General features: G+C 31.6%; 1 protein-coding gene across 3 annotated transcripts; it reads left to right on the top strand.

The window, feature by feature from the left end:
• The first annotated feature begins 8,011 nt into the window (after positions 1-8,011).
• Positions 8,012-16,898, top strand: LOC148612144 (synaptogenesis protein syg-2-like). Of its 3 annotated transcripts, none has more exons than XM_088595451.1 (6): positions 8,012-8,134; positions 9,368-9,449; positions 11,664-11,786; positions 12,929-13,213; positions 16,051-16,230; positions 16,767-16,898. In XM_088595451.1, the coding sequence occupies exons 3-5, from the start codon at positions 11,720-11,722 to the stop codon at positions 16,227-16,229; spliced, it is 531 nt and encodes a 176-aa protein (XP_088451577.1). In that variant the 5' UTR covers positions 8,012-8,134; positions 9,368-9,449; positions 11,664-11,719; the 3' UTR covers position 16,230; positions 16,767-16,898. The 3 variants fall into 3 exon arrangements, with proteins under 3 accessions (XP_088451577.1, XP_088451578.1, XP_088451579.1); XM_088595452.1 differs by having other exon boundaries at positions 16,051-16,193; positions 16,767-16,892; XM_088595453.1 differs by lacking the exon at positions 16,767-16,898 and having other exon boundaries at positions 16,124-16,210.
• Positions 16,899-17,941: the final 1,043 nt, after the last annotated feature.

The following is a 17,941-nucleotide window of genomic DNA, read 5'->3' as shown; positions in this document are numbered from 1 at the left end:
CCTTTCATTTGTGGCAATATCTCTTCAACATCTGCGTAAAGAGTTTTCATGTCACAACTCATGCATTATGTCAGAGCTTGCCGTAACTACGCAATACTACAATACAGAACTAAAATGGTCGTCATTATGAACTGATGTATCCATCTGCACCATTCAAAGTGATTTGTTCAACGTGTCATAGTTTTCATTTCTTCTTTCGTTTACCCCGAACTTGACTTTTTATGAGCAACTCGGCGGTTGTTTCTAAAAAGCAGAGGACGCTTGCCCTTACAATGCACCTTCTCCATGCTCTCAGTTTTTATGAGTTGCTTATTTCCTTTTGTTACTTTGTATGTATTATTTTGGCTATTTTATGTTCTTTGTTGAGTATGCTGTTTTACCCGTCTGGTACTTGTCCCTGGATAACATTCCTTTAATTGCCGCTAAATCATTGGTTCCTCTGATTACTCTAACACGAAATTCTCACTCAATAGAATGGTAAGAAGTATCACTTTATATATAAGATATAAGATTACGGGCAAAAGTCAATTTAATCGTTGTATTTAGATATTTTACATTTATTTCATTGAAAACAAACAATGTTAAACATTCAGGTGATCTCTCCTTTCATACTGTCAAGCAAGAGAAATTGATGTAAATAGATGGATAACACATGCCAATTTTTGAAGCTTGAACGTAAATTTAGAATGTTTCGAATTGTGAACAATAATGTTATTCTGCTAAACTGCAATTCGAACGAATAGATAAAGGACAACATTCAAATGAAAACGATATGCAGATGAAATAGGTAATTACGTCATTCCTTTTTAATGAACCATTGTCAGACAATGAAAAAGGCAATATTTTTTTTGCAAGAATAAAGGAATATATTTATATATTTTTCATCAATTGTTTTTCATCTATCAATAACTGTTCTCCTGAGATGACAATTAAGAGATCAAAGAAAAACAATATTCGTAATTTAGAAAAAAATGATATGTTAACAAGTTTAGTCAATATTACATACAAATTTCGAAGTAGCACATCCTATGCATATTATTTATATACAGTTTATACTTATTTTAGGTTGTACAAAACAACATATACATTACTATTTAGACTTGTTTATGTAATGTAAAATAATTACAGTTGACTTAAGTTGACTAAAACAAAAGCAGACACACACACAACAAAGGATATAAGGAGAGAAAGTTCCCGATGAAAACAGTGCAAACCTGTCTTAACTTAACCTATTTTTGACTGTAGAATGTTTTGTTCGTGAATACATGTGGTCGCCCTATCCAGATTCTTAATACTTTAAAACTGATACAAAGGGACTTCACAAAGTATCTGTCTTAGAGTAATCAAAGGAACCAAGATTCTTGGGGAAATGAGAAGAATGTAATCCAAGGAAAAAGTACAGACATAAAAAAAGGCACACACAACAAAGAACAGTAATACATACAAATTAAAACAAAAGACAGATTTTCGATTTACTCACGGTTCAGTTTAGACAGGTTTCACTGAATTATAATAAATCAAATCCATACGCATATTATGTGTTTCCAATTTCCCAACTTCCTAAATATGTTTTGCATTGTCTGGATAGTTCAGGGCCAGGTTGTATAAAGAATAGCAAATAAAAAATTCACCTCAAATTCATCACAAATTTAAACCAATCATTTTTTTTTTAAATTGAATACTTGAATACAAAACTAAAACTAAATCTCAACCAGAAGTAACTTCAATGCGTTCTGACTAAATGCATTTGATATTGCGATTAGACTGCTTCCATCAGACCAATATGCCATTTAATGTTAAGAAAAATATACAGAAGTGGACATGCTGTTACATAGTTAACCAAATTTCCTATGCGTTTTGAATTGCATTTGTGAATTAACGATTAGATTTTTCCAAACTAATTCAATTTGGTAAGTTCTAAAATATCGGAAATAACTTGTTTGACAAATCGGTCCTGGTTTTCCTACATGTACACGTGTAATTTTCATTTATCATTGATTTGAATTGAATTTCACTTTCCTACATGACCATGAACTACATATTCTTTAACAGCTATTGATCGTGTTTTGTTCAATTCCTGTCCTTTGAAATGACATAATTGTAGAAAATAAAAGAAGTTGTGTATTTGGTTCCAATGCTGCTGATGATAGGTTAATATATACCTCAAATCATGTTTTCAACATATCGAAATTTGCGATATCAATATAATGTGTATTTTTTTTTAAATTCATTTATTGTTAGAAATTAAACATGTCTAATAACACACTGCAATGTATGAAAATATCTTTGTGGAACCATATATTGTAGCTGAAGTTTGCACCAAAAACACAAATCAAAAAGTGAACAGAGACGATTTTTGGTGAGCAATGCATTATTTTGTAAAACACAGAGCGTCATGTTTCATGGTTATTGAGATGTTGTGTTTAGAAATTATATATAATAGTTTGAACAATTGGCCTTAAATAATTATCAGGTTATTTGGTACACTGGGTTATACTCGTGCATACATCGATAGAATCAATTTCGAAAGCAGAATTTGTTTAGGGTTTCAACAAAAACATAACTAATAAATAAATGTGTTATAAACACATTGTCGACAAAGAATGATCGTGAATTTAAGTGGCAGTCTTACCAAAGAATTAGTATCAAAATCCTATCATATAAATGCAACAGCCCTGACAGAGTTATCATAAACTATTATTTGACTTTTTTTCAGAATTGTACAAATTAAACCTATGTTCAATTTATACTAGTCTTAAACAAAATCCTACAGGATATATAGTCCAACACCAATGCACAGACTGCAATATCTGGTTTTGAAAATTGTAATTTGTCAAATTTGGTTGGTAGAACATCTTTAGCGTTTCAAATAAGAATGACAAAAAGGCTGCATTATTATGATATTTAAAAATGGAATATTATTTTTTAAGCAAATTGATTCCAGTCTATCATAACATAATAAGGTGTTATAAATTGTTCCATTTACTCCGTTGCCGTAACAGAAATATATTTATTTTACTAGAAGAAAATAACGGTTTGTAAAGAGTCATAATAACACAATTTGGACAATGTAGAAAAGATCAACTCTTGCTTCCTTGGCTTGTTTCTGAATTTTGCAGGATATCATTTTGCTCTAGATAAAGAAGAAGGTCCTTAAGCTTGTCAAGCTCTAAAACAGATATAACTACGACAAGAGAAATGGAGATGTAGATGGTTTTATCATGGTAAATGCAATGGAAATGCCAACAACTTTAAAAAAAAAAAACTCCTTGTGTGCTCCTGGATTCGTGGACTGCACACAAACGATGTCCAGGGTATACCAGAATTTAATTCAACGTTAGTTATTTAAAGAAGGACAACTCAAATTATAAGTTACATACTCTGGAGGTAAACGATAGATAGTTTTCATTTTTGTTAAAGACATAGTAAGAGCATCAATGATGCTATGCTGATGATATGCTTAGTTTAAGGCATTTAAATGAGATTTAGTATTGACTGGTTAGAAGTGATTTAATTCTCCTTATGAACACTAGATCGATTGATAATTATCGTCTGCAAAGAATAATGTTGATTACACTGCAGCTCTGCAATTTAACATAATAAAAATGTATTTTAATGGTAGTCCTTCTTTATTAACAGATGCCTCCATTCTTCATACATTCAATGATAAAAGCTTCCGCTTCAGCAACTTCTAGATGGGGAGATAGTTGCCCACTCCTCAGTTCCTCTTGCACGTTTCAAAAAGGAGGGGTATTTGTTCTTGCCTTTTGTCCTACAAGACATGTTCCTATACTCAAAATTCATATTCTATTTGAAAGCAAGTACCAGTTAATTGCATCCATCAGTCTACGTCTGAGTTTTTTTCATGGTTTCTACAGTGTTTTGTAAAAAAAAACCGACTTCTTGTTTTTTTTTTACAACATCCCGAGGCTATACATGATTACAAAATGACAATATTGAACAATTGGGTCTTTAAAACAATATTGTATTGCAACAACATTTCTTTCATAACAAACCACAAAGATTAACAAAGTCGCAGTTTAAACAGACATAAAAAAATATTCGATTGAACATTCTCGCACGAATAAAACGAATCTTTAAAGAAACAAAATAGATATTTGTGACATAATTTATGACTAGAGCAGAACAGAATGAAATAATAAATTAACAGCCATATAGACATAATTTACATACCTTGTCAGTTTATGTTTGAGGCTATAGTACTAAGCCTTCATGTTGCATAGTGTGGGCCGCCCATCAGTGGTATTGAAAATTGTTTAGATTTTATTATTAAAGGGTTTAGACACTAGACGTAGAAACAATAAGTGCATATTCGATATTTCAATCCTCATACTTAATTAAAACATGAGCGTAAAACCCCTATTTTAACCATGCTGTTACATCAACTTTAACAAAAAAAAACATAACATGTATAATGTCTAGATATAGAAGCAATGTTTAAAATAGAATGGGATGCAAAGGATGGGCGTAAGAATTGACTTTATACGGTTGTTTAACAATTTCTGTTCTTTAAAATAGCATTTATTGTTTTCATTAGCTCATTTATGTTTTTTATATCTGATATGAGAAATAAAATATCCTCAGCCGGTTTCCTTTTACGTTTTTCATAAGGTATGGTGTTCCTAAGCTTGTAGGAATACGACCCATTCGTATGGTTATTTCCTAAGAATTACTATTAATTAACATGATTTCTTTTATAAAATACAAACCAATCATATATTTATTAATTTTATGTAACCGTAATCGAATTATCGTTTATTTCTTTATGTGCATATGATGCAACAGATGAATCAAAATCACTCAAATAATTATCATCTTTAAACAAACAATTTACTGATTACGATCTATTCGATATTTAAATCAATTTGAAGCATCAATCTTGATGTACTCTTATTTTAACCAGGAAGTATGTGGATAAATCAATACCCTGGGTATACGCGTAAACACTGTATTTTGATAAATGATACTTACTTTTGTTTTAATTCAATTAACAAATAAGTCAAATATTCTCTAGATAAACTGTTCATACAATAGCGTGCATAAATATACTAAGTTGACACAATGTAAGGAATGAGTCATACAACTGACTATAAAGACTACTCTGAAAATTGACTATTAGATAAAACAAATGAAGCTATTAAATGGGTGTGCATTGCAGATAAAAAAAAACTATAGTTTAATGATGGGCCCATAATTGGCAGAAACACATTTGAATATGTAGTCACAACTAAAATTCTCTAATTAAATCGGAATTTAATAGCAAATACATTAGATATCTTCAGGAATTAAACAATGCTGGCAGTGAAAATGAAATACAACAAACCCAACGGTAATATACAAATTCCTATGCTCCAGCAGAATCTTGTTTTTGGGATGGTAGTGCTGGTCAGATTCATTTATACATGCCATCAGTCATACATCTCACTTAGAACATGATCAATATTGAGAAAATGGTTTTTCTTTGGTCGATTTATACTTTAACCCCCCCCCCAAAGAAAGGAAGATCAGAAATCATGAATTTTATTTCACTGCCATCTTCAGACATTTATGATTTAAATACACTGTACGCTGTTGATGAACAAAATATACTGTGTTATAGGAATACAGATACCCCTTTTTAGTCAGTATTCATTTCATTCCATCACTCACAGCTATGCCGACACATTGATTTTGGCTAGCTGACTCATCTGAACTTTGTGAAATTGATTGTCCAACTACATGCAGTAGGTGAAAAACGTTTACGGTTTGACTGTGCAAGGTGCAACATATTATACGCTGGGTCAGTAAAAACACAATACCACCAGATCCAGTGGCTGTTTTTGGGAAGTTGGAAACCCCTTTTTTTACTTTCATGTAAAAGTTGGCAAAGTATCCTGGCACCCCAACTTTTCTGAAGATCACCTTTTTTTCAAAATGTCTGAACGGAACCGCCCTGACACCATCGCATATGTCAAATAAAAGCATTCAGTTTAAGAAATTTTAAAAGGAGATGTGTTCCACAATCAGGTTTTGACAGAAAAAAATGAAGGTGTCTGAACATAATTACTTGCCCTTTATCTTCCTAGTTTTTCATGAAATTACCATTTTTTTTTCGAGACAAAATGGGCGAAACAAGTCCATGCATCCATTATGGCCACAGCGGTTCGACTGGCCGTAAGGGTCTGATTTTTAGATCTAACAAAAAATGTCTTCCAACCAATGATTTTCAAGGTATGTTCGTTTTTTTATCGAAAATATATAATTGCTATGTTTATTTAGACAAGATAATATTGTTCTGAATTTAGTTTTTGTTTATTTTTATGTTTTTCTCTACACCAGCTTCGGTTGTAAGTACGGAAACCCAGTTTTATTATATTACTTATTTATAGCACATGTAACGAATAAGACACTCAATTGGTGGAATATATATAGTGTGGGCGTTCCTTACTAAGAAACGAAACAATATGCATGATTAATATAACGAGAATAGGTATGATGTATATGTCAAAAAGACAACTACCCCATCGGGATGAAAGTGTCAGCTCAAGACAATCCATTGATCTTCAAAGAAGGAATGAATTAGATACTTTTGTCTGAATTTTATTGGTTCATGTTCTTGGTCTCAATTTCTGTTATATGGATGACACTCAATCTTTAAACAATCCTAATTTCATGGATTTTATACATTGCATCAACCCCAAAGAACTTGAGATAAAGGATACTACATACAAAGTCAACCTACACTTTAGGATCGATAGTAAATGAAAGCTATTGACCAAAGTATACGACAAACGCGATGACTTTTCATTCCATATCGTCATTGTTTTCAAATTCCCTTTCGTCTACTTCAGACTTGACTTTTTATGAGCAGCTCGGCGGGTGTTTATAGAAAAGCAGAGGACGCTTACCCTGCCGGTAAACCAGATCATGCTTCCAGTTTTTATTGGAGCCCGAGTTGCTCATTTACTTCTGTTAATTTGTACGTATTATCTGGTTATTCATTTGTGTGTGTGTGTGTTTGTGTTTGCAATGTCTAGCCGTTATTCCTGGATTACATTCTTTTGATTTCCATTGATTACTATTTCAAATTACTTATTAAGAAATACATAAATAAGAACTACAACCTATAAGAAATTTCAAGGTTGGTTATGCATTATGTTGTTTTAAACCACGCTTTTTGTCACCAAGGCGATCTTTGGTAATAAGTGATTTGACTATAAACCAAGTTTTCTGTTCTTTTGCGGGTATTTGTCGGTAACATTTTTAAATCTATATCTTCCAGTTGCGGGGATAAAACATTATTACATCGATTATAAGAATCATGTTAACATTTATGATTTCATTACATATTACATATATAATTCGGTCAGATTTTGCAGAAGGGCCTTATGTTCTGTTTTTATTCTTAAACAAATAGCAAATAAAATAGCTCTGGTAAACAGAGAATAAGCCTGTTAAGAAAAAGAGAAAAAAAATGAATCAGACAACGCGATTCTACTGTTAAACTGAGTATATAAAAACATTTAAAAACAAAATCAACGAAAAAAGGAGTTTATATGTGGATGATGATTTTGATCATTTAAGTAGCTCTATAAACACAATGGCACTTGTACATGTATCATAATACTAAATGTAACATAAACGTTTTTTAATGTGATAAAATTGTGGTGCTTCAAACCTAACCAACGAATTGTTTATGCATTCATACTCGAAATTTAACAACGTAGGTTACACTCAAATAACTGCGCAAACATTTGCGATTTGGACTTATAATCCACATTTTCTTGTCTTACATATCAATAATTGTAAAGGGGTTTATTACATATTTGTGTGTGAATTCGATTCTAAAGGTTTTGATGATAGTGTTTTATTACATATTTGTTGTCTGAATTTGAATGCTTAATGTTTTTAACAGTACTCATAAAACCAGTACTGTTATTATGCATATATTAATAAGTGTTTTCGAACAAAAGATTATACACACTTTAGTACAGCGACAGGTATGTTGCCATTTTAACTCGATTCTTGTACATGCGTAAACGAACCGGGCAATTACTAGCCATATTTGTAGGACTCAGCAAAATTGACATCCGTTTTGTACTCCTGATTTGAATCTTATTTATAACTGCAACTGGTAAGATAATTGTTAATGTATAGTATTCTTTAAAACGACGCTTTCATTTACGTTTTGATGTTGTGTGTTGAGAACGAAATGAGTTTTAAATACTTACATATAGCTTTCAAATATTGTTATGTTTTTTTTATGCAAAGATTCATCAAACAAGTATGCCTTCATGGATATAAAGTTATTTAAGTAGTACATATCATTCCCGACATCATGAATTTTTCACTGACAAACAACCATTTAAAGAAGTTAACGAAAACTAGGCATAACATGTCACATCATGAATGAAAGAAAATATTCGCGAGTTGCTGTATATTTTTATTCTGTAAGCCAACTTTATTATTATGGTGTTAAAGTACAATGTAACTGATTTAGTCTAAGGTCATCGGCGTGTTATCATATGAGCCGATATATAAAACCTAAATTTGGCTAAATTTACCCCCAGACTGAATATAGCCGTTCATAAATCGGACATACAGCTCTGTTACCAATATGGTGCTTGGTTGTAAGTGATTATAAACCAAGTGTTCCATTCTTTAGCGGGTATTTGTTGATACCCGATTTACATCTCACTTCGAAGTTGCAAGGAGAATAACATGACTTGACTGCAAGATTGAAGTCATCACTACAGAAGTTTTATGGTCGTCATGATGAACTCGTGGATCGTTATGATGTATCCATCAGCACCATGAAACTTAATTTATTCAACGGGTCATAGTTTTTCTTTCCTCGTTTGTCTACCCCGGACTTGACTTTTTATGAGCAACTCGGCGGGTGTTTCTAGAAAAGCAGAGGACCCTTACCCTACCAGTGCACCTGGTCCATGCTCCCAGTTTTTAGTGGAGTCCGAGTTGCTCATTTACTTTTGTTACTTTGTATGTATGATTTTAGTTACTTCATGTTCTTTGTAGTGTATGTCTGTTTTCCATGTCTGGTCTTTGTCCCTGGATTACATTCTTTTGATTACCGCTATAACCTTGGTTCCCTTGATTACTCTTTAAAACAATAAATGGAATGCTCCTGTTAGTGATAATATTTCGGGTTGATTTTACGAATCGTCCGTACACTTTGGTTTATTTTGTTGTTTTTTCGTAGACAAACAACAAAAAAGATAATTCTGATTGATGAAGAGTTAACCTGTTTATGTTCATTGTTACTCAATGTACGTTTTTTCTCTATACATAAGTTCAATTGTCCTTGTTTTCAACAGCTTCACCTAAAAAATTTTGGGGATTTTTACAGTTTGTTTATGGTATACGTTTTACCCATCATTGAAGAGCGTGTGGTGACCTGAAGAAGTTTAAAATTCATGTCAAGAAATTAGGTAATTTCGGAACTCATGATTAGTCTTGATAACTTGGGCATTGTGGAAAAATATCAGAATTGAGAAAAGTACATTAAGGTTACAAGAAAGCATCATAAAACATATACCATTATCAGTTATTTACTTTAAACCGCAGGAGTTTGATCTTCAACGTGTTTACCAATATTTAATGCGATAAATAAATAAATAAATAAATAAATAAATAAACATATTCACTTGAACATTTTAAAAGAAATATGTGTATGTCTCTGCACCCACTAACACGATTGCACGACATTTCCAAAATAGCAAATACTGATATTTATTTTAGCCCGCACCTATATGTGGATATTGGTATACCTTAAATATAGGACATACTTTACGAACATTGTATTTAATTTAGTATAGACTAAAACTCAAAATAAAAAGCATTTTGAAAATTCAAAGCCATGGTATGAAAACAAGAGCACAGTCATTATCATTTTAATTTTCACGATTACAAAATTAGTAGAGTTATGTAACAAGTAGTCGTATGTTACATGTACATGTCGCTGTACGATCGTGGTAACAATGCTACTACACTGGAAACAAATCATCCATCTACTCATAAATTTACTATATTATATGTTGTTTCATTACAGATAGAGTTTTATTGGACATTTATTTTGTCTGAATTCCTTCGTCAAATGTTTTTTTTTAAATTACTTACAACATAACCATCTATTTTAACATTCATGAATAATTATTTTCGAACAAAAGATTATTATTCTAAATTTTTACACAGCGACAGGTGTGTTGCCATTTAAACTCGATACAGGCATGTGCATATAAGAACAGAGTAATTGTTAGCCTTATACATGTATGCAAAATTTAACAAAATTGACATCCGTTACATATTTTAATCTAACAGGAAAAAGTAATGGATAGAAAATTTCCCGCAACATAACGATTTTGTTCACTTAGTATGCATTGTTACGTAACAAAAAAAAAAAACAAAACAAAACAAAACAAAAACAAAACAAAACAAAAAGCCGATCATTTCAAGAATGACAACAAGTCATATCATGAATGAAAGGAAACATTTGCAATTGTACATATTTTTGAAAGCAAACTTTATACTCTAATTCTTTTTGTCGTATTGTGGTGTAAAAATACAAAGTTACTTGCTTTATGTAAAATCTTTGGCGCGTTGTCATATAAGGTGTTGTTGTATAAAAACTCTACTATGTTTATCTTCAAACTGGTTATAGCCATTGACAGGCCACGCTTGTTTTGATATCAAATTAACGCATGGAGGCTTGAAATTCTAAACAAACAGCTTACATTTGCTTCATCTATATACTGAAAGGCCGGAAAATTAGGCCTTCTATTCTGTTTATAAAAAAAAACATTTTTATAGAGTTCCTTTTCGCCTTTTAAATGTGTCAAACGTTCGATTGATCCACTTAACTTCTATTTCTTTATAACGCTAGTGAATTACCAATATGATGATGATTGCATGAATAAAATTCCAAACAAGTATGGTTAGAGAAAAAGTGGTCAAGGGAACCAAGATTCTGGCGGAAATCAAAAGAATGTAATCCAGGGACAAACACCAGATATAAAATGTAGATACACATAACGAAGAACATTAAACATAAAGTAACCAAAATAATACATTTACAAGTAACACCAGTAAATGAGAAACTCGGATTCCACTAAACACTGGTAGCATGGTCCAGGCACACCGGTAGGGTGAGCGTCCCATCCTCTGCTTTTCTAGAAACACCAGCTAAGCTGGTCATAAAAAGTCAAGTTTAGGGTAGACAAAAGAGGAAAGGAAAACTATGACACATTAAAAAAAAATCAGTTACTATGATGCAGTAGATACATCGTAATGATTCACGAGAATATGTATTTCAAGTTTATCCATATTAGAAAAGACCACAAAGGTACTATTATTAGGTGCATATTAAACACTAATATAAGACGCCTGTCCTATTTGTGTGAGTCCCTGTCCTTAGTCACGAAATAGCTTGCCAACCAACTTTAAACATTACTGGTGTAGGGGGTAGATTAACCCAACTGATAACTCATAGACTGTCTATTGTCTATAACGGACATCCTTAGCGATCATATGTTTGAAAAGTGTACACATCCAAAATGCCGACACACTTCTCGACGCGTGACTGCTTATACTGTCTATATTTTACTAATTCGAATAATTTGTTTGAAAATCTACATGAATTACACAAGCTTGGCAAAAGACAATTGTTTCCATCTGAGAGTAACATTTCAAAGTCCCAAATCACATGTTGGCCATCATGCTGTGGATACTGTCATCATTGCTGCTGTTTGTAATTCTTGTATTATGTCAACGTAAGTTTATTTTTAAAAGACACAGTTTTCCCATATCATATATATTTCTTTATTTAGTCTTCAAAAAGTGTTCAGATGAACATGAGGTTGCCATTAAATTTTAAGATTTATGCTAAAAATAATTTGTTAGCATTAATGAACATTCTAGTCCAATATATTTATTGATGTACACTAAATGGCATACTGAATTTATCATTAACTATATACAACATGCCCTGAATTGATCTACAAATGCTTTATAAACACAACAACTCATTGTAATGACTAGAATATAATAATATTTTATTATTTAAACTCAGTAAAGACATTCGCTGCTCTGCTTAAGAATTTCAATGATTTGGAAGGGCTGTTAAGACTTGTTTCTTATATTGGTCTTTAGATTCGATTGTTAGGAGATAAATAATAATAATAAAAAAAAACATTTCAAATATTTACTGCATTTAATTTATGTATTACCGTTAGACTTCATTAAACAAATTCCCCTGATTTGCTATATTCCTGTTACCTTTTTATGAAATAAAGCTTCATAATTTAGTGGAAATATTGTACTATTTTTCATGAGTCATTTTCACTGTGGCCTACCACCACCCCTTTTTGATAATTAGTCTCATTAGCATTTAATTGAGTTCTACACTATTTACATTTTGACAGCATTTCACAAAATAATTGGCGTTAAGTCAATCTCCTGTCACTTTTTTCTTTTTATTAAAGGAATAGAATTGTTGACAAATAAGATTAAATCCAGTAGTTTTATTAAAAGAATTATTGTTGATAAATATGTAAAGATGTGATTCTTCATTACCTCTAACATCCAAGGTAGATGATATAGGAGGTACTGTAAAAATCCTGGCTGAGAAAGAAACAACAACAACAACAAATAATAAATAAATAAATAAACAAATAAAAAAAAAAAAAAAAAATCTTGTATAAAAAGTATTGTAATTTTCCAGTTTTAAATGTATTTTGCTGGTGATAGAATATGTTTATACTATGTACATATGTACAAGTTTAACAAAGTTAATATGAAAATCATTTGGAATTACTTATGATAAAAATATAAACTTTGCAATGTGGATGAAATGAATAATTATTCAATTGGGGGAATTTCAGAAACAATTAAGATGATTATTCAATAATTTCAGTCCCACCTGGCCCACCACAGATTGTAGGCTCCAACAATTATATTGAAGGACAAACCGTAACATTAGAGTGTTCATCAAGTGGAGGCAGTCCTTCACCATCAGTCAAGTGGTATGAGGGAAGCACTCTCCTCGATGATACCTTTGTGTCTCTTGGTAGTAATAAAGTACACAATACATACTCATTTGTCGCGAATATGACGATGAATTTTGCTGTATATGTGTGTCACGTAGATAATGGATTGTTACAGAGTCCGTTGCTCACTTCAGTTTACATTCAAGTGAAGGGTAGGTGATTCTAAAGAAAGTTTTATATCTTACGCATTTATTTTACTTGTTCAGCTCACAAGTTAAATCTTAATGCGTTTTTGGGACGAGTGATAGTATTTTGGTTATTTACAATCACATGATTAAGGATTTAATGAATGATCGGGGTCACTTGACAACTAATTTCCCAGACCGGATCTAACAGTATTAAGTATGTATGTCATCACAAAACAGCAATTATAGCCCATTGAATCTAGCACAGTCTTGTAACATGTGATATTTAAGTTCTAAACTATAGCATTATGAAAAAAATATATATATATATACAAATGCATATTATATTGCCTTATCTGATAAATAAAATGTAGCGATAGTAGACTTATTACCATTGATTAAAGGATAATAAACATTTTTGTTCATATTTTTGAAGTTGTCATATTTGTACATAGGCAGATAAAACCACTTTTGAGCTCCCAATCAACAACCCCTAGAAAAATAATCTCAGTTTCAAACAAAATTATCATTCAAAACATACCGACACGGTAAAACTCCAATTTTAGGCATTAATAATTATAATAATGATATATCCAATATATCTGATAAATTCAGCCGCTTAGATTGTCCCTTTGGGGATACATTATTATAAAATGTTAAAAATATAAATTTTCAGAAGTTCAGATTTAATCCTACATCATCCGTTATAACAAGCCTATGTATGACACAGTACATTTATACATAGTATCTTAGCTTTCAAATGAGCCCAAATTATGTATATTTGAAGTTTTCAAGTCCAATAAGGTGAAAAAGTGTCATCCTACCGGGAAAAATCACTCAACATGGAAAAATGTTCATATTTATCATATAAGTGATAAGAACGTGTTGGGTTCTTTGTTTCAACTATCAATATATTCAATATATCTCCTAATTCCATGCGGTAATTTGTCAATCTCAAGGTGAAAATAATGATTTTTGGAATATCTTATTATCTTCTATTTCACCTGTAATTGGCTATTGTTTTAAATACCGTACTTCAAATAACAAGCTTTTGTATTTTGAAATAGATTTATACAGGATTTAGCTTTTTAATGTACCGAAGAAAGAATGTTACCCTCTACCCCAGTATAATCTGTCCCAATATGAAAGAAAATGATTGTTTTTAACAAACAGAAACTGTACAATGTACATAACGTCTTTCTGGCATTCATCAATACAGATTATCACTTTTTTTCGTATATTGTTTTTTTTCTGTGACAAAACTCACTGTTTTAATATGATTTGCTTTGCTATCACTATTTTGATAGCCTGTTGAAATACCAATACTCGTCGCTTTTAAAAATGCAAACCTTACACATAATATCTATATGTTTTTCTTAAGGAAATTATAATTATTTTCTCATTCAGTCAATTAGAAAGCACATGTTTTCAATTAATTGTTTTTGTCAGTTCCTTTTTTGTCCCTTTTTCGTAATTAAGATTCATACAAACTGAACAGTTTCAATCTAATGAGCATAGGGATTTTTCTTTATAAATGATAAATGGACGACGTTCCAAAAAATAAATAAACATGACTACCACGCTTCGTCAAAAATAAATATATGATTAAAAGCAAAATATTATTTTGTTTTTTTTTCATTTTCGTATCGTAAATTCAGTGCTCATTACCATGTTTACTTTTGTTACATTGTATGTATTATTTTAGGAAAACTATTGACCAAACTTTACGACAGACGTAATGACTTTTCAATCAGCATTGTCAACTTTTTTTTTCATTTGTGATAATATTCCTTCAGCATCTGCGTATGGAGTTTTCCTATCACAACTCATACGTTTTGGCAGAGCTTGCCGTAACTACGCAGACTTTTTGGATCGCCGCCAGACTTCTTACAAGTAGACTTCTGGAACACGTTTTGTTGCTACAAGAATGAAGTCTTCACTACAGAAGTTTTATGTTTGTCATCATGAACTCGTAGTTCGTTACGGTTTCTCCATCTGTGCCATGAAATCTTATTTGTTCAACGTGTCAAAGTTTTCCTCTCCCATTTCGTCTATCCCGAACTTGACTTTTTATGAACAATTAGGCGGGTGAAGAGGACGCTTACCCTACGGTGCACCTGGTCCATGTTCTCAGTTTTTAGTGGAGTCAAAGTTGCACATTTACTTTTTTTACTTTGTTTGTATCATTTAAGATTCGTTTTGTTCTTTCTTGTGTTTGAATATTTTCCATGTCTGGTCTTTGTCACTGGATTACATTCTTTTGATTTCCGCTAGAATCTTAGTTCCCTTGATTACTCTTTAGTTACTTTATGTTCTTTGTTTTTATTTTTGTTGTTTGTCTGTTTTACATATCTTGTCGTTGTCCCTTGATAACATTCTTTCAATTTCCGCTAGAATGTTGACTACTCTTTCAGAAAAGAAAAACGATATCCCTATTCACTTCGAATATTGCAATTCATAACCATGTCACTCGTTCGGTTTGAAGCCGCCATTTACATTGTCAATTTTACTGCATGACGATCTCGACGAACAATAATGACAAAATCCTTTCATCTATAGATATTTTGAAATTGGAATTATAAGGATTAAACACATCGGTAAATTCTGGAAAAAAAAACACTTTATGATCCTACACTGCAGTCTTGTAATTGTGTCATTTCAGAATCTCATTGATTACAACATGATTTCGAAATTCCAATCGACTAAATAGATAGCTTTAGAGTTATTTTTGCGAAAGAGTTTTCTTGGTAGTAATTGTGAATCACTATATTGACTATAATTTACCTTTTAATAATATAAAACGGACCTAACTACACCAATGCAGCTAAGATCAAACCACGGATTCTTAATGATTTATATTACAGAAAACCACTGTGCACTTTCTAGTAAAGTAGGTCCTTGTCAATCAGAACATAAAAGGTTTTACTATGACAATAGGTTTGGGGAATGCAGAATGTTTCACTATGGCGGATGCAAGGGAAATGCCAACAACTTTGAAACACTCCAGGCTTGTTTGACTGCAAGTAAACATTGTCAACGTTAAGGTAAATATCTCAATCGCTACATATTCAATTTTATTGGAACAAATAGAACTTGAATAATAAACAAATATGCAAGTGCAATATTTGACAAAAATGTATAATGACCATCCTTTAGATAGCAATGGGAAAACATATTTTTTGTAAAAAATATTGAAATATAAGAAGGTAAGTAAAATCTATAAATACAATCTTGTATAAAGAAGTTTGGTTCGATTTATGCACACTATACCAAATGGTATGTTCAGATAAAAGTTATATGTCTAAAAAATGACATGCATGCGTTATATACCTACCGTTAATAAAAGAAGACAAGTGGTGGTTTACCCTTTTTACATATAGTTCACGGAAAATACATACTGTGAGAGTGGTAAACAAAAAAGGCCACCATAACTCTCCCCCTTTTATGCTACAAAAATTTGGATGATTAAATATAAGTAGTAATAATTCACTAAAAATTACCCTGCTTATGATAAGCAGTGCCTATGTGTTAGAAATTTCTGCATGTACAAATGCCAACATTATCAATTTTTTTTTTTCAGAAACGATTATGGCAATGACTGTTGAAACCCATTGGAACCTTGGTTGTTGAAAATGACGCTTACAGATTGCTATTAAATTTCTAAATTTGAATAAACAACATGGCGTGTCTTTTGGCAAAAACCAAATCAAAGAAATTTCTCTTAGAGTTTATTGATGTCACACTAAACTTATTTGACTTCCCTCTTTCCATTCCTATATACAACCATACACTATTTAAGAAAATTGTCGAAGACAGTAATAAGTAGTTCACTTACTTGTTTTGACTTTTGATCTTAATGAATTTCGCATTTTCTTGAGCTAAAATATGGGCATCGGTATAAACTTTAGTATGAGGTACCCATTTGATATTATTTTCTCCCCAAACTATATAGAAACATAATTCTAATAAATTGTACAGATGAGTTAGAGTGGCTACTAAATTAATAAGGACTTTGACATTGGTTATGAAATTTTGTGTGCTTTTTGAAAGTTCTTACACGTCCTTCGGCTTAGTTCATTACCCAGTCTTTTTATGTTCATTGGTGTGGTACATCGGAAAACGTTTCACATGGTCTAAGGTTAGTAGTGATTTTGAAAACAACATTCATATCCATGATGGTAGTGCTAATTACTATATAGCGGTCTTTAAAAAAATCAGACACGTGGAATTCATGCATTTAAAAAAAACCCACATTTCGTCAGTCACTTTTGATATAAAATTATATTGATTGTGTCTAAAATTGCTACTTTGCAAGAGTTATTGTTCTGGATTTAATTGATTGATTTCTAGAAAAGCAGAGAACTCTTACCTTACCGGTGCACCTGGTCCATGCTCTCAGTTTTTAGTGAAGTCCGAGTTGCTCAATTGCTTTTGTTACTTTGTATGTATGATTTTAGTTAATCTATGTTCTTTGTTGTGCATGTCTGTTTTCCATGTCTGGTCTTTGTCCCTGGATGTTAAAGGATTGTTTAACGATAATACGTCATCCATATAGTGGAAACTGAGAACAAAGGACCTGTCTAAACGATGTTCTTTCTTTTGGATAAGATCAGTAATAAAGTAAGCCTCATAAGCGTAAATGAATATGTCAGTGTGCAGAGGAGCATATATGTTCCATTAGAATGCTATATACTCTTAAAATTTTTCCTATCAGATGTTTTTTTAAAGATATAGACACAAGTTCCATTTTTTTCG

Source organism: Perna viridis, chromosome 7 (assembly GCF_037379345.1).
Source record: "Perna viridis isolate PV_CMFRI_1.1 ecotype Kerala chromosome 7, ASM3737934v1, whole genome shotgun sequence".
Classification (NCBI taxonomy): domain Eukaryota; kingdom Metazoa; phylum Mollusca; class Bivalvia; order Mytilida; family Mytilidae; genus Perna; species Perna viridis.
Note: the sequence above shows the minus strand (reverse complement) of the source record. Positions and strands in the feature narration are given on the sequence as shown.